Source organism: Primulina huaijiensis, chromosome 13 (assembly GCF_012295235.1).
Source record: "Primulina huaijiensis isolate GDHJ02 chromosome 13, ASM1229523v2, whole genome shotgun sequence".
In the NCBI taxonomy this organism is placed as follows: Eukaryota; Viridiplantae; Streptophyta; class Magnoliopsida; order Lamiales; family Gesneriaceae; genus Primulina; species Primulina huaijiensis.
Window position 1 is genome coordinate 4353904 of NC_133318.1, and position 24314 is coordinate 4378217.

A 24314-nucleotide genomic window follows, 5' to 3' on the forward strand; every position below is an offset into this window, starting at 1 on the left:
GCCACTTGGTTCACCTCATTTGGTTAAATATTGAAATAGTTATGATTTTTTTACTATATGCTGGTCATGGTGAAAGTAAATTTGTCCTCCTTTTGATATTTTCACAATTTGATCATCTTAACCAACTTTTTAGGCAATCATGTCTTCTGCAAAGTTATAGATAATTTCTCAAGGATTCCAAAAATATTTGAATCACCTCCATTTGAATTTTCTAGCTTGAGTTATCATTATTTTACCAACACGTAGAAAACCTAAAAATAAAACATATTTAGTAAGACATTTAAATATAAACACACAATACTAAAATAACATAATTTTATAATTTTAATGAAACTTAAATTTTAAAATATAGGTTTTAACATATAATAAATTATTAATTTTAAGTTTCATCAGTCTCCTGTCGATGAAGATTGTAGAAATGAAACATGGAGATGTTTTAAGGTAATACCTAATTTGGATCGTTATTTGTAGAACTTTTGTTTTCTTAATATGTGGTTCGATGATATAAAGGTAATTTACACATTGCTTACAGGGTTGTCTCGACGCATTGGATGGAACCCATATCGGTGTACATGCCCCTTGCCGAGATAAAGCAAGATACAGAAACCGAAAAGGTACTATTGCGGTGAATGTGTTGGGTGTATGTGACCGCAATATGAATTTCATCTACGCTCTGACGGGCTGGGAGGGTTCCGCGGCAGATGCTCGAGTTTTACGAGATGCGCTAAGCAAGGATGATTCATTGAGAGTTCCACGAGGTTTTATCTGTATTTCTGAACATTCGCTTTCTTTGTTCGTTTTGTAGCAAGAGTTCCAACCAATGAGTTGGTTACAATGATTTGTCAACCTCGTAATTATTGATGTTACCAATACGCAGGTTGTTATTATCTCTGTGATAACGGATATGCAAATGCTGAGGGTTTCTCGACTCCGTATCGTCGTGTTAGGTATCATCGTGATGCTTGGGGCAATCGTGCTTGCGGGCCACAAGATTACAAGGATTTGTTCAACTGGAGACACTCTCAAGCTCGGAATGTAATTGAAAGAGCATTTGGTTTGTTGAAAAAAAGATGGGCCATCCTTCGAAGTCCTTCGTTTTACCCACTAAAATTTCAGAACCATATAATTTTGGCTTGCATTCTATTACACAATTTCATACGAGCTCAAATGGATGAAGATCCAATGGGCAATGTAGATGAGTATGTTGGGAACCCGGTTAATGAGACACAATATGCTTACATTGACAGTTTGGAGTCTTCACTTGGGTGGGATGCTTGGAGAGACGAGTTTGCAATGTCGATGTGGAACATGAATAATTAACTCGCTTGTATTTCATTTGAATTAATCGATATTGTACTTTCAATTTCTTTGTAATGATTTTGTTATGTTCAATTTTACAAGGTTTTGACATTATTCAATTTTTTGCATGCAATGTTTGCTTTTATGAAATTGTTCAATACAGTTTTCCCACTATAGTTTGCTTCATATTTCTGTATGTCTTAACTTCGTCACGACGTATGACACAGTTGAAGTTTGTTGTTTTTTGTAGAGAGACAGAGAAACAACTCAATCAACTGTATATGGATAGTGGAGCATCGTCCGCGAGCATTGTCGGTAGGAGCAACAAACAAGACAAGACACGACGTAGTTGGAATGCTCGAGAAGAAGAAGTTCTAATCCAAGCACTGAAAGATGTCATAACGAAGGGATGGAAAAGTGAGAATGGATTTAAGGCTGGATATTTAAATCTGTTGGAGAATGCAATGCAGGAATCTATCCTCGGGAATACCTTACGTGGAAATCCACATATCAATTCCAAGATCCACGTGTGGAAGAAAACATATAGTGCTTTAGTTACCTTACTAAGCAAAAGTGGTGTGGGTTGGAATGATTCTAATAACACAATCGATGTCACGGACGAGACATAGGAGGCAATCGTGAAGCTATTGTTTTGAGTATTTAACTAATATTGATTACATAGTTGAATTTTCTTGTTTAATTCTTGTATTTCTCGTAGACCGACCCAACGTTACGTTCAGTGAGACACAAGCAGTGGACACATTACCAAGACTGGTGTGAGATATTTGGAAATGATCGTGCTACAGGTGAGCGCGCAACCAATTTCGGGAATGCACTTCATGAGGTCCTCAACATAGATAATGAACTACCAACTGCTGCGTGGCTTGCCGACACACCTGCATTTAACAAAATTGACGATGCTGAAGACTCTAAATCTGATATGAATACGTCATCATCAAAACCTAAGGACTGTGTAACTTCGAAGACTAAGAAAAGGAAGAAAGCTACTCACGACGAACAGACCATAGTTGAAGCCATCAAAAACCTTGCCGACATAACGAGAACTACAATGACAGATTTGATCAAGAAGCTTGATTCAGAGGACAAGCTTTCAGATGCACAAGATGAGGTGTTGAGTGCGTTGGACGGGATGACCCATCTTTCAGAGGACGAGCAAGTGCTTGCTGCTAAGTTGTTGTTTGACAACCACATCGACTTGGCTTTGTTTCAACGATTAGGTCATCGCGACAAGATTTTTTTGGTGAATAGGCTTTTGGCAGGACAATAATGGGTGAAGAATATGTGTTCTTTGCGAAGATGAATCATTGTGAATCGTACATGTAACACCTATATGCTTTCAGTCTTTATCAAGGGCATTGAACAAGTACTTGTTTTGGGTATGTGTTTTGTTCAAATTTAGTATGTCTCATGGGTGAGTACATTTTGCTGTTGTAAAAAGTTGCATCTGTAGTTGTACGTTATCACACATATTATGCAGTTGTGATCACTTTTGTTCATCAGATTGGTACGTAATGAAATTGTGATAGATTTTAATTATCCTCAAAATTAATGCAATCGTGTACAACAGGGAGAGGCTTGTTCGATTATGTCACAATCAAGAACTTTGAGGCATTGAAGTTGTACAAGACTCCTTACTGTTTCAACAGTTAATGATTCTAAGTTGTGGAAAGATTTAGATATGAGCTTGCAGGGATATGCTTGTTCGATTATGTATACGTTCTTAACCCTCGACCACTTTACAAATATGAACTTCCTTAGGCTTTTAGTCTCAGCTAGATTAAAAATTTTTGAACAATCTCCATCTAAGAACAGCGACTGAGTGCACAAATAAATTAAATGACGTTAAGGAGAGAAAAATGAACAACAATGTTTGTACGATTATGACGTTAAGGAGAGAAAAATGAACAACAAGCGCACAAATAAATTGAATGAATTTTTAGGCTAATAACAATCATTTCTGATTACTTTGCAACGCTAATTTACAAACTTTTTGTACAAAGTCTGATCTTCCTCACCGTTGGAGACAGTACTACCAACGTGCCTAATCTTCTAACATGGCGTCAAAAGGGTTAGTACTACGAAATGGATTCAAAAGAGTGGGGAAAGAACGAAACTTTTTCAACTCTTAAACCTGCTACCCACTTCACTCAGTGGTGAGGTCAATTACAGGGATGGCCGATTTGCCAGGGCGATTTTATCTTGCAATCTTCACCTTTGTTACCACGATGAACTTGGACTTTCTCGGTGTCATCTTCTTCTTTACGGTCCAGATGTAGCTCCATTTTTGGGTGACATAACTTCATTTTCTTCCTCTTGTTGGCCAAATCAGAGGCAGGTTCAAGCATTTTAATACCCTGGCAGGTTGCTTCACACTTCTCACCTTTTTGATTCTTTTTGGTTTCATCGTCGGAACACAGATCAATCAGTGGTATAACGTATGGGCTTGTGACAGTATCTTCAGAACAAAATTTACAAGTAACAGACATGTTTTGGCAAGTGCTCAAACATACAAACGATTTTAGATGGTATGTACATGCGAGCATCAGTTGCATGAGGTATTTAAATATAGACATTTAATGTACCATAAACTTACCCAACTGCTTGTAGTAATTACTAGTCTTTCAACCTGTTCCCTCAATTTTACAGAAACGTAGGTCAACTCAAAAGAAGATATGCAAATCACATTGTAATGAAGGGTCCCAAGGTGGTAGATATTAGTCATAAATAACTTGATCAAAAATTTACATTTAATGAAACTGTTTACAAACCAACCATAATCGTAGTTCTCGGTCAAAGTCTACATGTGATACACCTCTTGCCGCACAGGGGATTTAATACTTACACTTTCACCACTAATCTGCAAAAAAAAAAAACGTAAAATAGTAAGAAATTATGTAAGTCACCCATTGAAGAAAAAAATACACTTTGTACCACACATTCTTACGTGGAAATACTAAGAAAAAAGTAAATTTCCTAATCAGAAATCATCTTTTACTCCTCACTCAGTTCCATTTGCTCCAACAACTTAGCTATCTCTTGGGAGTTCTTCTCCATTCTCTTCGCTAGATTGTGATTGTCACGAGCTAAATCTGATATAGCATTCAGTAAATCACCTAGTTTCTTACAACCCTTACGATCATTGTCACTAGTTTCATTCGGGTTTGAAGTGGACATATTAGGCTGCGAGCATGAAGTTTCAACAGACGTTGTTCTCAAATAACTATCAAATGCTTCGTCTGCCTCTTTCCTACTCTCGTACCCTTTGAAACAAGCCCCAGGAAATCTATAAACTTCGGAGTTTGCTTCAGACCACTTGTCATATACACCAGCTTTTCGTCCAACAAAAACAACATAGGTTTTAGGCTGCATTCAAAAATGTTTCAGTACAAACCCGGGTACAGGTTATAATATATATACGTACAACGAATTCATTTGAACAAATGAAGAAAAATTTACTACACAAAACCACAAACTTTTATACAAAACATGTAATGGAGTCCAACCAATCCGTTGGACTGGTAATATGGACATATTAACATAGAAAACATAATAGACAAACAAGACTGAAAATATCAAAAAAAAATAGGAATCAACTGCAAATCCGCAAATCATTAATATATGTAAAAAAAATTGTCCAACAAAATAGAATTAGAAGACATCACCATCTTTTCGATTAACTATGTTTTACAAGTAGGTGGTAATCTTCACGGACGTCGGTATGAAATCCGGACAACACGTTCACAACCTTGGAATGGCCGATGAACGAACACAAACAATACGATGCACAGCAACGACTCCGTTACACAAGAAAAAAAAACCTCAAATCGTATGAGACCTGTAATTGGTGGAAGAAAAATGAAATAGAGGTATGCACAAAACATTTCAGCAGTTAATCTTCAAAAAATTCACCTTTTCAGTCGTCCTCCATCTACCCAACTTCGCGAAGCAACGATGATGAAATCATAAATCGGAATAAGATTTCCCCAGCGACAGAGGACGTAAGGGTTAGGATTTGGGTTGAGGAAGAAAACCTCGTGGGTGAAATTTGTACCCAACTATTTGGCCAATTAACTACTATTTTAATATATACAATAAATTCCTACGCTCCAATTTATTTTTCCTAAATATATTTATGTTACTTTTTATTCTATCTATACTGTAAATTTAAAATTTTAATTATATATATAATTATTTTAAGAATACATATTTAAATAGCAATGGGGGCATTTAGGTCATTACATTAAAATGTACAGAAATAATCCATCATTTTAAAATCATACCAAACACCATGTTATTTATCCGACCATACTATTAATCCACATTTCTCATTTTTTAATCACTCTGATAAGTATTTACTTATCTCATCACTCTTACCAAACGTAACCTTATTGTAGTATTGAGCAAAGCAAGCTTGAAAAAGTTGTCTCTAAAACCAGTAAGCGTTGTTTGCAGACTATAAATTTTTTCTTTGTATTTAAATTTAATTTGTTAGATAATTAAAAGTTATTTTATTTTAATAAAGATGCAATTTTTACGAAAATAATTATCTTCCAAAGTTGATAGCAAAATATGATATTTGAAATAAAATTTAATTTTAGATGTTATGTTATAATTGTTCATTCTTGTTTAGGCTGCTGCTTGTGGATTCACATTAAATTTTAATTTTTTATGAGTAATGTAATAATGTTAAAATAATTTTTTCTACTTTATTTTGTATTTCAACTTTTATTTTGATATTATTTTCCATAAAAATAAAGTAATTTTGTGAAAGTCACTATGAATATATGGACATGTACCAGAAATACTTATTTTATGGACTTTTTTATTTGGCTTATGATCAAATTGGGAGGTTTTGTTTACTCACAACAAAAATCATGATATAGGTATGTGTGTTCACTGACTGTCTAGTTTGAACTCATGGGGCGACTTAGGGAACAGAAAATCCATCCTTTTGGCTGCAAGAAATCTTGAAAAGCATTGCTAAAACTTCTTTCATATTAGGCCTCGAATGAGGGCTCTCAGTTGTGCACCAGATACCGATCCGAAGCAGTTCACTCATCTGTTCTGCTCCTCCTTCTAAGCCTGATACCAATAACGCGACGGGTATAGTTGTCCGGTTGTAGCCGTGTCTCCCATCCCCCACAACCCGTTTAGCCCATTCGACCAAACATTCTTCGCCACCATCAACAGCCCTTCTACTGGTTGCTAGCTCCATCACTAGCACACCGTAGCTATAAACATCACCCTTTGTTGTTGCTTTCCATGTCTGCCCGTATTCTGGTGCAACGTATCCCACGGTTCCTGCCACCATCGTGCTGACATGGCTTCCTCCAGCATCCACTACCCGTGCTAGGCCAAAATCCGTGACTCGAGCCTTTCCATTCTTGTCGAGGAGCACATTGCTAGCCTTCACATCTCTGTGGACTATACTAGGGAAGCACTCATGGTGCAGAAAGACTAAAGCTCGTGCTACGTCGATTGTGATCTCTATACGTCTTCTCCAGTTTAGGCTTATTCTGTTGGTGATGAGATCCTCTAAGCTTCCCCCTTCCATGTACTCGTAAACAAGTAGCTTTTCTGATCCATCGAGGCACCATCCATATAGAGGAACGAGGTTTGGATGAGGCCAACCGAAGGCATTTCCGGTTAGGACTTCCATTTCGGCTCTGAACTCTCTTTCCCCTTCAATGCCTCCTGTTTGGAGTTTCTTGATGGCTACTTCCCTGCCATCTGGTAGAACTCCTCGATAAACGGTTCCAGATCCTCCACGTCCTATGATTCTGTCATCTGAAAAGCTTCGTGTGGCCTTCAAGATGTCAGAATGAGTGAAGGCTGTTTTATCTAGGCGAATGACTTTTATTGTGTTTGACAACCATGGTGAAGATGCACCAGAGCTTGATGCAAATTCGAGCTGCTGTTCTTTAGAATACTCTAAAAGATATCCAGATTCATGAACAGGGCTTTTTACGACGAGGTAAACTACGAGTGTCATGAGCCCACAGATCAAGAATGCTAGTATTAACGCAAAAAGAACCACACCTAGGCCTTTAGGCTTCTTATCTGATGTACCCTTTCTTCCTGATGAATGGTCTGTAGCATTCTCAATGAAGGATGGAAGGTGTAAAAGGGGATCGCCAAGGAACGACGATTTCTCAAATGTTGATAACTGACCGGTCTGTGGGATCACACCAGATATATAAGGATTGTAGGAAACATTGAATTTACTTAAATCGTTCAAGTTATTCAAGCTATTAGGAAATGCACCAGAAAAGTTGTTATATGACAGATCCAGATTCTGCAAGCACTTGAGGTTGCCAATCTGCCAAGGAATTTGGCCAGAAAAATTGTTCTTTGTAATATTGAGGACAACTAGTGGCAGCTTTCCAATCACTGAAGGTAGTGTACCATTGAATTGATTGAATCCCAGATGCAACATACTGATATTCAGCATATTTCCAATTTCTAGAGGCACCTCACCAGATAACCAATTCCCACTAAGTTGGACATAGCCAGATATCAGAGTAGTTCGAACATTAGACCCCGGTAAACAAACAGAAAACAGACCATATCCTTTAAGAATCCTGTCCCACAAGCTTTTACAGTTCTTTCTTGTTAAAAGTTTGTACAAAAAAATAAATGGAGGATAATTTGCCGGTATCCATCTCTTCATTGCCAAGCATTCCCCTGAGCCAGGAATCTGGTTGTTTTCCCTGTTTAACAGAAATGTAGCCCTAGCGTTCATGCCAATTCTTGTCAACTGAGGTGGTATTGATCCTGAAAGCTGGTTATTTGCAAGATTCAACCATAACAAGCTGCTGCAGTTCCCGATTTCCGGTGGGATTTCGCCCGTCAGTGAATTGTTAGCAAGCATCAGCCACAGAAGTGAGGTTAAATTCCCTAAACTTGGAGGAATCCAACCTTGTAACATATTGAAAGAAAGATCAAGTGCTTGAAGGCCAGAAAGATTTCCGTACTCGCTGGGTATGCTTCCTGTGAACTGATTGTAGGCAAGAATCAAGAACTTTAAGCCAGCCATTTGGGATATTTCAACCGGTAATGGACCAGAGAGATTGTTGTAACTCAAATCCAACCGAGAAAGATTGGATAGCCCAAGAACACCAGACGTATATATTCCTCCCGTGTACGAATTTTTATGCAACAGAAGAAACTTCACCTGCGTGAACCTTCCAAAAATTGTCTGTATATCGCCTCTAAAATTGTTCCTGCTCAGATCAAGAAACGTCAAGCTTCTCAGGTCTAGTAAAGTTTCTGGAATATCTCTTGAAAAGTTGTTGTTTCCCAAGTAAAGTTCTTGAATATTATGTAGTGATCCTATTTCCTTAGGAATAAGCCCAGTAAAATCATTACCCCACAAACTAAGAACCTCCAGGCCTTCACAAAGAGATATTTCTGCTGGAAATTCTCCCGATAACTGATTATCCGAGAAATCCAACAAACGCAAGCTGCAATTCTGAGTGAAAATCGACGAAGGAACAGTGCCGGAGAACTTGTTCTGAGATATCGAAAGTTCCTCAATCCTATCAAGTCCAATCCATATATCTCCTTGCAAAGAATTTGCACTAAGATCAAGATACTTCAAATTACTGCAAGTTTCAAAGATGCCACCTACCTCGCCAGTGAAATTGTTATTGGAAATATTTGCAACCACCAAATTATCACAACTTTTGGGTATACTTAGTTCTATATCAACTTGAATTCTGTTCAGGGTCAGATCAAGAACCTCCAAATTTCCAAGAGCAGTGAAGTTGAGTGCACCATTTAGAATGTTGTGTGACAAATTCAATAATCTGAGGTTCCGGCACCGGCCTAAATCTTCTGGTAGGACCCCGCCAATCGTGTTCAAGGACAAGTCGAGATAGGATAACTCTGTTAAGGCAGAGAAGTTTTGGAAGAGATTACCCGATATATTGCAGTCAGAAAGATCGACTTTCGTCACACGATTGGTCGTTTCATTGCAAGAAATTCCAGGCCAGTTGCATGGAGACGATTCTTGAGGATCCCACTGTGTGTATTTTCCTCGATTCATAGAGACGGGATTTTCTTTCTCAAGATATGCTCTAAGCTCTAGCAGTACTTCTCTATCAGATTGTAGTGAGTCTCCGATGGCAAGCTTTGCTGTAAATGAAATAATATGCAAATTAATAAATTTACACACGAATATATAATCCATACATTTATTTATTTATATGTTGTAAAATGCAAGTCAACTCAACATGATCATCCTCGAAAACCCAACTCAAATAAAGAATAAAATCTGCAGAATTCTTTAAAAATCACCAAAACCAAGCAAAATAACAATTGAGGAAACATGTGATTGAACAAGACCCCAAACACTATATATAACCGGTGACATAATGGCGGATTTCACGTATAATCTTATCAAAGATCGCAAACTATCTCATTGTACTTTGAACTTTTTCGGCCCCCCAAAAATTCCCAGTTCCTTCAGCTACAGATACCTGTAATGAGGATCAAGAAACAGAAAAAAGCAGCACGAAACAGACACTGATCGGTTTCCTCTTCTGGCATGATCATTGGAACATAAAACCTCAATCCTGTCTTCCCCGTGCTCTTCGATTTTCGGGTTCTTTCAAACAAGCCGGTTGGATTTCATTTCACGCTCCACAAAATCAAAGAATGGAAGAACACATGAAAGTTCTACGAATATATGAAAAAAAATTGAGAAAGTTGAGGCTTGTCAAGTGTAAGTTGAATAATAAAGAGCCTGCAGAAGGATAAATCCAAAAACTTGAAACAGATGCACGTACGCCAGAAAAAAATATTATAGTCGATTCCAAGCACTCTTTGGGTAAAAAATTTGATTTCAAGAATATATTTACGAATGAATAATTGGATTAGTTCTTATTTTCTTCTTGTTTTTTCTTCCCTTTTGGTTATTTGTTTAGTTGTGAAAAGGAAAGCTTTACAGTTTTAAATGAAGCCGCCCAATTTGACGTGTAGATGTAATCTTCTTGTATATTTCAAGAACAGAAATTTTTCTTTGATTTCCTTGATCATTGACTGAAGAAACACCCTATAAATTCAGTTTTAAAAGTACGCTTTGCCCTTTTTTCAACTTTTGGAGTGAATGAGTTTACATTAAATGACATGGAGATTGGTGGTCTAGAATGTTTGTATTGAAATATTTCAATTATGTATTTTCAAAAAAAAATTGTCAATGTAACATATGAGAAGCAATTTTCGAATTTTTTTTTTTTATACATTTTTTGTTGATGTCAATAGTAACATCTTGATTTTCTAATTATTTCAATGATCTCATCTCCCTCGGAAAATTTGCGGTGTTGGTCACATATAGTTATCTATCTATGATCTTGGTTTTTCATGTTGTCAAATATCAACATTAGTCTGTTATTCTTTGTATTTTTGGTAATTTTGGTCTTTTTCCGATAAAGCATTCAAATATGTAGTGTGACGTTAACATTTCTAATGAAAATTGATTAAAATTTCAAAAATCTGTAAGATACAAGATTAAGATCAAATTTTGACAATCTAAAACACCAAAATTTCATAGAGGCTAAGATACATGATGAAATTTTAAAGTCGAATTCGGAAGCCTATCATGATTTTCCATTAGAAAAATTCATGAAAGTAAGACTGAATAAAAAAAAGGTTCATTAGATTTGGTTAAGATATACACACACAAATGGATCGCACGCATTTCACACAACATTTTCATGTATAAAAATGCTAAAATTTTATGTATAATCACAACCCAAAAAGTTTAGAATATTTTAATAGGCAGACACGAGGAAGAAAAGGTTCATGAAATAAACTACAAATTTTAGTGGCCGATGATGTGTACACATATGTATTCATTGGTGGAGACTGGTCAAAGGAAAGCGTTGTTTTGATTCCTACAAATAAAAAATTAAAAATTTATAAAAATATTTTATTAATAGTGCTTGAAAAAATATTAAATATAATGAATTTCCAGTTTATCTAATGATATAGATATTTGAAATTAATTTTATTTGGTGTAACTTATATATAAATAAGTAAAGTATGAATTTAATATATCATTTGTTATTTAATTGTTAACGATAAAACTATAATAGAAATAAATGAATTTTAAATCCATCAAACTAAAGACAACTCTTATTTCATCTTAAATTTCAAGTTTTTACATGAAAAATTTATAGTACAACTTAATATATTTTTCTTAACATCACGTCAAACCATATTTAATTTTATATCATATTATTGATTGAGAAACTTCTATAATAATTTTTTTTTATGTCTAAAACATAACAATTTGTGATATCCCGTAAAAGCCCTTATATGGATATTCAAATCAGGGTAAGTTTGCAGGAGGATCTTGTCAGTGGTCGAGCAGTTGAATGCCTTAAACATCATCATCTCGAGCTATCAGAAGCCCGGGCTTTCATTAAAGCTCTCAGGAGGTTTTCTATCCAGGCTACCTCGAAAGTAGCACCTCACTCGAATGCACCAGCATGAGATAAATTATATTTGGCAATCATTAATGTCAGAATCACAGGGTATTACGTGTCAGAAAAGTTGTCAGAAGTAGGGTGTGAGCTTTCATCTAATCATAATTAGTAAGTAGACACTGAAAACAAAGTAATCATGAGATTTCTTTCCTATAAATAATAAGTATGTTTACATTCAAATGATTCTGAGATTTTTGGCTTCCACGTGTATTTACCTTCACACATACACAGCCGTTTTCTTTCATCTTCACTTGCTGGCTTAATCATCGGAGTAGCCACGTCGGACGCCCCTCCAATGCCCATTCACGAGTTCATCTTCTTGTTTGCAGGTCACTGTTATAGCAGCCATAATACATATATATACCTTCACCACAAGATATATTTCTTTGCTCATTTCCTAAACAAAACTCTTATCTGATTCGGTGGATTGCCCCGACCCACCTTATCGAATTCAACCAGATCACATCAACAATTTTTTTCTACATAGAACTAAAACATAACGATATCAAAACCCAAATTTTTTTAATGAGAAAAAAGTAATTATATTTTACAAAAATATTTATCGTTCATAAATTAATTTATATGGGTAATGAAATTCTATGTATATAATGACTAGTGTAATAATCAATATCTCCTTGTAATTTATTTCGTGGTTTCGGGTACAAAATTGGTCCGGCTTTTGGCTTATTTCAGTTTTGTCTTAAAAAGAAGGGAAAAAAATTTCCGACCTCATTTTGTTTCATTTGTCCCCAACAAAGTGGGTCGACCGACGAGTTTGAGCAGTCATACATCTTATTTTTTTAATGTATAAAAAAAATTTATTTTTTTTTTTAAAAATAGTAAATTGCAAATTGTGGTTTTATATCTTTTGGAAGTTTTGAGGTATTTTTTTTAATAAATATTTAAATACTTTGTGAAAATAAAAAAAAAATCAGTTTGGTTTTATTTATATAAATTAAATTGTTGATATAGATATAGTTGAATAAATAATTCTCAAACATTTTCTAAAAAATAAATTTTAAATTAAAATATGAAATAATAAAAAGTATTTTAAAAATTGTAAAAAAAACTATAAGAAATTAATGAGAATAATATATAATAGAAAAACGTGAAAAAGGAAAAAGATTCTTGGATTTTCTTGGTGTTGGTGGGGAAGATTCGTAGATTTTCTTTGAAATTAATTGTGGTGAGAAAAATGTTGAGACCAGTTAATTCAAATTTATGTTTTACACAGATAAGCAGAATAATTCTTCCCAAAATAATTAATTACATTAATTACTTATTGACTTCTCCACTAATCAATACTAGTGGTTGTAATTCTTTATTATTTTCTTTGTTTCAATTATATAATCTACTTTATTTTTCCAGAAAGATTAAGAATATTATTAGAAAAATAAATTATACAAACAAATTTGCTAATACATCCTTATTTAATGATTGTATCTTAAGAAATAATTATATCATTTTTGAAATTAAAATTTTAAATATAATTAATTTTTTTTATTAAATTGTTTTTTAAAAGTATTCTCATTCAAGAAAAATGTAATTTAATTTAATTTTATAAAAAAAATAAGAGTATGTCTCTTGTGAGACGGTCTCACAAATCTTTATCTGTGAGACGGGTCAATCCTACCGATATTCACAATAAAAAGTAATACTCTTAGCATAAAAAGTAATAATTTTTCATGGATGATCCAAATAAGATATCCGTCTCACAAAATACGACTCGTGATACAGTCTCACACAAGTTTTTGTCAAAAAATAATATTGTTGGTTTAACATTTTCTTATAATAAGTTTAAACTTGGCAACTATCTTACTTATATCGTTAAAATCATCCATTTAAAATTTAAATAGAATACTAGAGCACTTTAACTTTAATTTAATCATATACTTATAAACTAATATTTATATTATATGTTTTGATTAAATATCAATTGATCGTTGCCTTGGACAACACGACAATCACATTTTGGTAAATTACCAAATTAATAATAAAGGTAGAAAAGAAAAGTTAACGTTGACTGAATTTTTTAATTTTTTTCCCAATATTAGTGAGTAATTTATTTAGCAATTACCATATATAACTAATAACTATAAGTTTTAGTTTGACTCAAAATTCCACTCACGTGTGGGGAAAAAGTTGGCATAACATACAATTTCCGGTCTAGAAAATAAACTCACCACTTACCTATACAAGACAAAATTGAAAATCTAATATTTAATTTTAGACAAAAATTTGTGTGAGACGATATCACGGGTCGTATTTTGTGAGACGAATCTCTTATTTGGGTCATCCATGAAAAAATATTACTTTTTATGCTAATAATATTACTTTTTATTGTGAATATCATTATAGTTGATCCGTCTCACAGATAAAGATTCGTGAGAACGTCACACAAGAGACCTACTCTTAATTTTATTAAAGAACGTAATTTTTCTTTCTAGTTTTTATTTAAAAATAAAAGCTTAGCATTCACCAAGGGGAAATGGGAATATAATTCTTACATTTTAATGCTAAACATTTAATGATAACTAATAAAAAAAATTGAATGGAATTCAATTTCATAGAGTCGAATAGCACTCGATTTAAACAAAGGAGCTCAAGCCAAACAGGCCATCAAATTGAACTAAGAAAATATACTTGGGAGTTACTTGTATTGGTTTCCATGCTTGTGTGCTCCACAAAATATCGTTATTACTGCACGAAACACAAAACTAGTTTCATATCCAACCATCAATTCTATTTGAGCACAAGTTTACATCAAGATATAGCAATCTATGCGTCAAATATAAAATTCATATCCAACTCATCTGCTCTGCAAAACATGTTTTCGACATATTTCCTATATAGTATTAGCACCCATCATTTCATACAACGGAACTCACTTCTGATCCCGCTGTTGCAAACCTCTGATTATACCGATGATCTTTAGATATGAGAACTTTGTATGAGCTGACTGATAGCCGATCGGAAACTGCAAACTTTGGAGCATATTGGCGTTTCGATGCTACCCAAAGGGTGGGTGATCAATGACCAAGTCCGTGGTAACCCACCGGCCAGCATCGAACTAACCAACATCTCCATGTATATCAGAGAGAACAGTAATCAAGATCCTTGACATCTATGCATGACAACAGAGATGTTTGACATCTTCACTATCAGTATACAGTTGTTGAGACACCAGAATCGAATTATTTATGAAAAACCAAATATAAAGAATTTACCTCTTCAAACAACAAGATTTTCTTCATCTAAACTAGGTACGATGACATCTTCCTGCATCATTCCCCGATATTTTTCTCCTACTGATGCTCCAGCTTGTGCAAACAACTCGACCACAGCAGGTAACTTCCCGTAATACCGCTTCAAAGCATCAATGAGAAGTCTATCTTGTGAATCCCCAACATGCCACACGTATACAGGGGGAATAATGTCGTCAGTGGACGCTTGTTGCCAAGCATGTTGGCCGTCCCTCATTTGGTGTTTGAATGCCTGGCATTGCCTCACCCTATGCCCTTTAGGCCCAACTTGCACCTCATTACAATATCCACATGCTTGGACATCATATTTCTCCATGAGTTTTAGGACTCCGGAATGTAATTTATCCAGTGCTTCCATTCCTCGCACAGCAAAACCTATGCAAATGACACTGCAATATTTAGAAGCAGCTCAACTTCAAGGTATGCGGTTGAACAATATATTTATACCTGTAACATTTAAGATCCACACATACATGTGGCTAAGTATTGGACAACAAAAACGCATAAATAACAGTCCAAGACCACATTAATAAATTATGATAGGAATTGCGCAGGTAGGAATCGAGTTTGCGATCCCCTGCTCTAATACCATGTTAGGAATCATTGTTTTTTTCACAAGTCTGAACAACTGGAAAGAGCCACAATGATCGTATTTACAACTTCAACAGCATTAGTGTGACAGTGAGTGGAAATTACTAAGCTAAATCAACTAATCACAACTACAAGCAATTAAATATCTAATAATCCAATTAAAAGGTGTCAGGTCGATTAAACGATAGAAGATGAAAACTATGCTACAAGAACGTTGAAAATTTTCTAAAGTTAGAAACTCGAGCATCATCGAGATGAACCTTTGAGATTGTCGAATGGAAAATCCAAAAATTTCTGATCATCGTTAGAACTCTTTGGTGATGCCCAAAAGCCAGATGTGTTTATGTCCTTTTCATATGAATCAGTTTTCGGAAACTTCTTCTCAAAATCAATCAGCCTTCCAGCAACGTAGTAAACAGGGAACTCACGTCTTCTGGTTGCATACTTAGGAATGTCCACACCAGCTTGAATGCACAATTCCACGATGGCCGGAATCCGATCTACTTGTAGACGTTCATTGTGCGAAACAGCTCTTCCCAGTCTATCATACAGATGAAAAGATTCCACAACAGGCAACACATGCTCAACTCCTCCTCTCTTCCACACATGTTCTTTATTTGTTTGGCTTCCGCTCACATTACATGTCCGAATCTTATGTGGTGGATCACCCACATGAACATCTCCGCAAACACTACAAATAAGTAGAATATAAGTTAGCCAATCATTGCCAAAAAAGAAAAGAGAACAATAATTCTACACAATTCTAGTACAGTATCAAGCATATAAGAGGTTAATTATGTATCCTAATATCTTTGATTACCTGCAAAAATAAATGGATATACTATGAGCGACTCTTGATGTATAAAACAGTAATTGATTTCTGGCAGCTAAAACATCATGAGCAACTGGGATTAGTCCTTTTACCAACAGCCCATTTTTGGGAGGCTTGAAATTAGTCTCTCGAACCATTGTTCTCTCTTGCTTTTCCAATCTAGCTTTTCGCTTCACTTCGTTAATATCTGTCACCCATGGCTTCCGTTCGGACTTTCTAAGCTTTCTTGGTAGCTCCAACGAATCCAACCTGTTTGAGCACGATGTGCAAGCAAAACTTCTTGATTCTGATGCATTCGTTCGAGTTTCTTTGTAAAGATTTCTTATAAAAATCTGGCATAGGTTCGAGAATGTTCGGCCTCGTGCAGTGAGCATCACCTATTTAACTCACTAAAAGAAATTCGTATAATTTGATAAACTCCTAAATTTCAGTTCACTCTACTCCTCTTCCTTCCTTTCTTCCTTCCCGGGCTTCCTCCCAGCCTCTTCAAAGCTAATCAAGAACCAAAATAAGCTCTTGCTTTTCTAACATAAAGAATGCAGAAAGTCTTCACATATCTGTACATTTTTCCACTTCTTTAAAACCCAAGAAATGAACAAAGCAAGCCTCGATCACAAAGTAACAAATGTAGTTGAAGATTTGAGTGAAAAAACAACCGAAAGCGGGAAACAGTGGGCTAGCAATCGAGAAAGTAAATAAATAAAACAGATAAAGCTTAGACTAATGGACTGTTAACTAGAAAATAGCGTCAATTATCCAAAAGAAACCGTTTCAACAGCTATCAAATTGAAGATATAAACTTCGCTCAAAAACAAAAAACTGAAGATACAAACTTGCATTAAAAATTAGAAAACTATAAGGTAATGAGAGGAGAAAACAACCCAAGTAAAAACCCGCTGCAGGGGCCATAACGACTCCGATGTGCACAAGTTGTGTCTGCCCGTGAATTTCAGCGGCGGTGGAAGCGGCGGATGGAGTGTGGGCTGTTATATTCACCTTGCAAGTGTTGAGCCTTTTTTATTTATTTATAAATAATCTAGTCTCTCAATTATTAAAATTAGTAAAATTCGTTATTCATATCAGGTAATGAATGTTTTTAAATTTAAAATGTTATTATAAATATTTAAATTATTTGAAATAACACTTAAACAAAAATAACAATCTTTTGTCATGATAATGACTTATTTATCATTGTATTTCATATATTGATTGAGTGTAATTGTTATTAATTTAAAAAATAGACAAAAATCTAAAATTTTAAATATTATTCTCTCTTTCAAATTTTTTTTTAAAATAAATATTTTTCACAAATTAAAAAAATAATTTATTATATAAATAAATTTTGAATGATTTCAAATTTAATAATATATTCATTATATATTTATCATTAAACATTTAATATATTACGTAAATACCTACGTGATATAATTATTTTTTTAGCAAATACATATTGGCAGAAACTTTTGGAATTTTAGAATTTTTATAAATTTATATGTAAAACAATTTTAAGTTTGGTCATCGTGTTGATAAGCTATTCATGTATCTCATATTTATCGCAAAATTAAATATTTTAAAAGAAAATTAAATTTAAATTATTATTATTATTTTTATAGGACCAAATGTTGTCGTTTTACCAAAAGTTATAATTGGTGATACTGGTGCAACTTAAATCTTTTAAACTTTATAGCAGTTCAAGCGTCACGTTTCGATTGTTATATATAATATGGACAATTATTGTACCCAACAATCACCCTCTCAATAATTAAACTCCTTGCAATCAATGTTAATCGAACATGTGACCTTGGATACCAATTGTAGAACTAACCGATTGTTGTTTTACAAAAAATTATAGTCAGTAGTAATAGTGTAACTCAAATATTTTAAACTTTATTGTAGTTCAAGCGTCACGTTTCAATCGTTATACCCAGCATAGACAATAATTGAATCCATCAATTTTATCATTAATTATATGTTGATGGAATTTTTATGTCTTTATATTTAAATATTTAGTTTCATCGATAGTCTCGTGTACACAAGTCTTGATGATAAAATTAATTTCACTCCATGATGACATTTTTTAATGTAAATATATGACATTATTTGAGACATATATGTGTGAACCCTATAAAATAAAGAAAATTTAAACAATACCCCTATAATAAAAATAAACATAAATTATGGAAAAAACAATAACATTTGATCATTAAATATAAATTTTAAAAGTAATCTTCTTTGTTAGGATTGAAAAGTAAGTTTAGAAGGGTGAATAAATATTTTCATATAAAACTGACATATGAGATAACTCAAGTTGTGTGAGCAGTTCAAGTTGATTTTTTAATCGAACTAAGTATAAGAGCAACTAAACAGATCAGTACAAAAACAACTCAAAATGCAAAGTGAATATTAAATGCTCATATCATATCAGATCAGATAAAATAAATAAATGTAAGTACATAGGGACGAGAATTTGTTTATGGAAATTCGAAGACTAAACTTCTACTTCTCCCTTAATTCTGTTTTTAGAAGGATTTCACTAGAATATTTGATAAGTACAACTCTTTGTACAAACCCACTTCAGCTCGGTTCACCAATTCTAATGAGCTGAAACTCCTAGCAACTACTGCAACAAAATTCAATCTGTTCAGAAAAAACTTTTGACAATTACAAATATTCTCATTCAACAATTAAGTTCGTGTATACAAATGATAAGTGAGAACAAAATATGCATAAGATGATCCTTAATTGATCTGATAAAACTTTGTGCGTATTCAAATCAGCTTATAAAAAATTTGTTTGAGAGATGCTAAGTATTTTGAGAATGCTTGATGTTGATCAATGTAACATTCATCTTCTTCAATTCTGATGCATCTTCTTTTATAGGTGTTGGTCACCAACATAAATAGATATGGTACTCACAGATGTATTGGATGCCCGAAAATTATGCAGAAGGTGCCACTTTTCCTTGTCTTTAATCCAAAAATAGTGACGACCAATGAATTCTTCTTGGATACTAACTGAGATAGGAAACATATCCTTTATTATGTCATTCATGATAACATTCAAATAATACTCAGAGTTAACTGTTTATTACAAAGAACTGTAATAACCCACTTCAGTTGGACTTAAACAATGTCAAAATGAAACTCTTTTTTTTTCTTATCACTTATTAGTTGTTAACTGAATATCTCTAATGAGAAGCTTGAATGTTACATATAAATTAATTAAGTGAGAGCTACATTTTGTGATTTGCAAACTGAATAAAATTGAAAGTGAATCGCAACTGACTGATTTGTTCTCGATGTAGTTGTTTGGGGATTGTTCATTAACATTTCTCCAACTGAACTCATCAGCTATATATAGTCTTCAATTCCAACGGTCGCATTGAATGTATTTAATGATTAATCTCCGATGAATTGTCTTATAGTCCATGTAGATGACTTTTTCTGACAGAATTACGATGTATCAGACTATTCTACATAGGTACGGACTGTCAGTTTATCTACTGAGATTCATATTGCAACTGATGACGTGACTAACTGATTAGGAGTCAAACTGGTCGATTGATCAGTTCAGCTAGAATGCATCAGTTCTAACTAATGTCTTTTCAGTTTAAACGTTCCAGTTCAGTTTTCGGTTAAGCTATATCAGTTACGTGAATAACACATTCAGTTCTTTAGATCTGGTATCAGTTCGTCAATCTTCGATTCATCAGTTTGAGACTTTAAATCCTTTGAGATTTTTAGTTGGTTTACTTCAGTTCTACTAGTTCCATTAAATTGCTAAGTCTCCTTCAATTCAGTTACACTTTACCAGTTCAGTTATCGATTCAGTTCAGATCTTCTGATCGGTTACTGATCAGTTTGTGAAAATCTTAAACTAATAACTCCCAACAATGAGATCTATCTCGCAACGTAGATTATGAAATTCATTAAGAAGTGTACTGTATATTCTAAATTAGTTTTTAGTCGATTCAACTACCTAAAATAAGGATAAATATTTTAGAGCTCAAGACTAGCATCTGTGATGCAAACGTCACGTTTCATTGGGAAGGGCATTGAGATATCTATTTATACATATATCACTTATCGAGTGGAATAATCCCAGTTATGGTCGAACATTATTAGTCCTTAGACTTGGGATAATATGGAGGCTCTACGTACTAGAACTGCACTTTGACTCATTTATTGACTCCAGAAAGGTCTTCAGATGGTGAGATTGGGTATAGCTCTGAAATATGTAGGAGTCAATGCTTTGTATTCGACGATCACCGCTCATCTATAGTTGAAGATATCAAATGTGATCTGATGAGTTAATAATGCAAGGAGTTTTTTTTCCAGAGAAGTACATGTACTTTATAGAAATGTGTTGTCCTAGTTGCATATACCATGTCACTATTATTACTCAAATATACATCACATCGTTATCGAATTCATACGCAACCATTGCCCTTGATATATCAATGGTTGCTAATTCAATAAAGATATATGAGTAGAAGGACGTATTGTGCACTAACAATAGCTTACAGGTTCTTGTCAGCTCTATTAGTAATACCTAGGAGATCATAGGTGATGATACTAGTTGCTTTTACCATGATCTGATGGGTTCAATCAGATTTGAGTTATGACGTTCTTGATGAAGAGGTTGATGAAAAGAATGCGACTAATTAGGATAAGGCCTAACAAGAACAAATATTATTCTGAATCACATGAAGTTATGAACTCACTGCTAGTTATATCTTTGAACCATTGAGAGTCACACAAGTATTGATTTTTGTGTTTCCATTGAGATAGTCAAGTTCAAGGAGTTGAATTTATCGACTGTAGTTTGATGGAGATTAACTATATTTCTTATAAAAGTATTTATAAGTAGTTACCATATTCGGAAGTTGTGGAAGTTCGCATGACTGTTAATTAAGTGAAAGAGTGTAAATGCTTAGTTTGGTGAAGGAATTTCCAAAATAGACAGCTGTCAAAAATGAATCCGTTGAAAAAAATTTCCTCAAAAATTTTCGTTTTTTGATTATATGAACGAGATTTGTACTCTCGTCACATCGACGTTGTCTGATAGCCAATTGAGATTACAATGAAACCACAATTAATTAATTAGTGAATTTAGAATTTAAAAATTAAATAATGATTATTGGTATTTGACTACTAAGTCAAAATTACATTGAACATTATAGATGATATATAATACTTTATTTAATAATCAATTATTATCATAACATGTAGTATTTTATTCAAAAATTGAAAAAATATACATAGATAGAGATGTCAATGGGGCGGGTATGGCTAAACCCAAGACCCGTCCCATGAAGAAAACTTCGACCTATTACTCGCTTCATCCCGGTTAAATATTCTTCGGACCCGCCTCACACCGAATACGAAATGGGGCCGGTTAAACCCGTGAGACCCGAATTTTTTTAAAATGAAAACAGTAATCTTATCTGTCACATGACTGAATTATGAAAAAACAAACCTCTAAATACAACACAATAGAAATCTAATTATGTCTTCGACCACACTTAATAATAACAAACAGAGTATTTTCACGACATAATGAATTACATAAAAAAAAGAGTTAGTAGCTCTCCAAAAAAAAAAATATTGACATCCCCAAAAATAAGTCATAACAGAACTTTAACGGATCGATATAAAATCAGCGAGTAGGAAATATTTAAGACACATTCTTCAAGATCATCTTCCTTTTCATCAAAAATGGTAGGACAAGTTGGTAAACTACTTGAAGAATTACCTACAAAATTAAAGAGAAAATTACATTGAAAAAATAAAATTGTAATTTAAAACGGTAAAAAAATTATAATTTAAAGAGAGAAAGTACAGTAACAAAATTAAAACGAAATCACAATAACAAAATATGTGATTTATTTACCTTTCACCTCACCCCACAACCATCTTCGCGAGCACATCAATGCCTCCAAAGTCGTTGGATTAAGCCTACTACGATGAGGACCAACTATTCTTCTACTATTGCTAAAAGCAGATTCAGATGCAACAGTTGACCCAAGAATAGCTAAAATATCCTTTGCCATTTTCTGTAAATTTGGATATTTGACCACATTCTTCTTCCACCAACTAAGAATATCAAAATGTTGAGTTCTTGGCAAGACAATTTCTTCCAAATACATATCCAACTCGGTTAGAGATTTTGACGCAGCTTGGATTGAACTTGAAGCCATTAATTTATCATACATATCTAAAATATCACTATTAGATGCATCAATATTAGAAACACATGATGTCCCATCAATCCTCGAACCACCACTATTTCCCAATAATTTTGTTGTCCTGGATTGGTAATCAACCAACAAATCACAACAGTTCTATCATACTTCATCAAATTTAGATTGTGATCTTTCACCATAGATTAGGAGAAAATAAAATTCAACAAGCTTCATCTTATATCTAGGATCCAATACAGCAGCAACCCCAATCATAACATGACAATTATCCCATTATTTATCATATTTTCCAACATCTTTTGTGTCATACCTCGAATAATTGGATTTGGACTCTTCAACCACTCATCTAACTTTAATTTGATATCAAAAATCTTCGGAAAGTAAAAGTTAGATGTGAGGTACAGTGTTCCAGAAAACATCTCAGTCACTTGATAAAAAGTTTTCAGTTTCCCACATATATCAATTGCATTCACCCAATCTTCATCAGCTGGCACATTTTTGTATTATCTCTCTCGATATTTAACCCTTGGAAACACATATCTGTATTGTATAGCAGTTTCTAACATCAAATAAGTTGAATTCCAACGAGTTTTACAATCAAGAAATAATTTTTTACTACATTCAATGTGCAACTGACGAGAGCATCCTCAAATTTTTCTATTCTAGCAAGTGAAACACTCCAAAAGATAACATTATCACGTATTCTTTCAATTGCACTACTAATTACTTCCATACCATCTTTCACAATCAAGTTCAGAATATGAGCACAACAACGCATGTGAAGTACCTTTCCATTCAATAACAAATCACGATTCGAAAGCTTGTCCACGAGAAAATGAACCATGGAATCATTGGTGGTGCAATTTTGAGATTCTATCTGTAATACACCAATTTTTAGTACAACACATTCCCTAAATTTTGATAATGTTTATGCTTACGTATGACTAGAATACATGGGATTTAAAGCCCAATAATTTATCTAAATGAAAGTCTAAAATGGTATTTATCAATTTATGAGGATTTAAAAAAAACGCACGCTTACATTCTCAACCAGATTCAAGGAATTCCTCAAATACCTAATTAAAACTAATAAAAATAATACTTAGTAAAACACTACTAATTATGTTCAAAGTGACGACATCATGAAAAGTCATTTTCTTTTCAATATAATTGATCTCTGCATAATTAACATCAAATTGTATCAATAAGACGAACTACTAAAATCTGAGGTTTAAAGGAATGTATTATTCGATATTAAACTACACTTAAACCTTACAAACAATGATCAACCATTAATTGATGATATCCTTTCAAAACAGTTTCGTAACTCCAAATTTTCACAATTATTCAATATAATATTTAACAACACAATAATTTGAGAGATACCTTGAAGCACTAGGGTCAAGCGAGATAGATAGACGACAGATGAATTTTCTTCTCTTAACTTTTCTCAAACACTGCTTAAGGGTTTTGGAGTTGGAATTTAGCGTATAGTTATGGTGGTGTAGGACTTTATTTATAATTGTCTACCTATTTGGATAATAAACTAAAGTCTAGCCCAATAAAGAATTCAATTAACCTAAAGAATCAGAGATGTCTATGGTTGACCTTGAGGT

The 24314-nt window shown here is 33.8% G+C and overlaps 3 protein-coding genes across 11 annotated transcripts; 1 reads left to right on the forward strand and 2 right to left on the reverse strand.

The window, feature by feature from the left end:
- The first annotated feature begins 398 nt into the window (after positions 1-398).
- Positions 399-1416, forward strand: LOC140956293 (uncharacterized). Its single transcript, XM_073413009.1, has 3 exons — positions 399-441; positions 533-758; positions 878-1416. The coding sequence occupies exons 2-3, from the start codon at positions 656-658 to the stop codon at positions 1318-1320; spliced, it is 546 nt and encodes a 181-aa protein (XP_073269110.1). The 5' UTR covers positions 399-441; positions 533-655; the 3' UTR covers positions 1321-1416.
- Positions 1417-6113: 4697 nt separating this feature from the next.
- On the reverse strand, positions 6114-10259 carry LOC140991800 (probable LRR receptor-like serine/threonine-protein kinase At1g74360). The gene is made up of 2 exons (XM_073461967.1): positions 9801-10259; positions 6114-9456 (listed from the first exon to the last, which is right to left on the reverse strand). Exons 1-2 carry the CDS (start codon positions 9874-9876, stop codon positions 6248-6250), a joined length of 3285 nt encoding a protein of 1094 aa, XP_073318068.1. The 5' UTR covers positions 9877-10259; the 3' UTR covers positions 6114-6247.
- Positions 10260-14380: 4121 nt separating this feature from the next.
- Positions 14381-17509, reverse strand: LOC140991747 (APO protein 3, mitochondrial-like). Of its 9 annotated transcripts, none has more exons than XM_073461883.1 (4): positions 16485-17361; positions 15925-16355; positions 15038-15448; positions 14381-14510 (listed from the first exon to the last, which is right to left on the reverse strand). In XM_073461883.1, the coding sequence occupies exons 1-3, from the start codon at positions 16868-16870 to the stop codon at positions 15042-15044; spliced, it is 1224 nt and encodes a 407-aa protein (XP_073317984.1). In that variant the 5' UTR covers positions 16871-17361; the 3' UTR covers positions 14381-14510; positions 15038-15041. The 9 variants fall into 9 exon arrangements, with proteins under 9 accessions (XP_073317984.1, XP_073317980.1, XP_073317978.1 ...); XM_073461879.1 differs by lacking the exon at positions 14381-14510 and adding an exon at positions 17378-17509 and having other exon boundaries at positions 14517-15448; positions 16485-16988; XM_073461877.1 differs by lacking the exon at positions 14381-14510 and adding an exon at positions 17378-17499 and having other exon boundaries at positions 14517-15448; positions 16485-17020.
- Positions 17510-24314: the final 6805 nt, after the last annotated feature.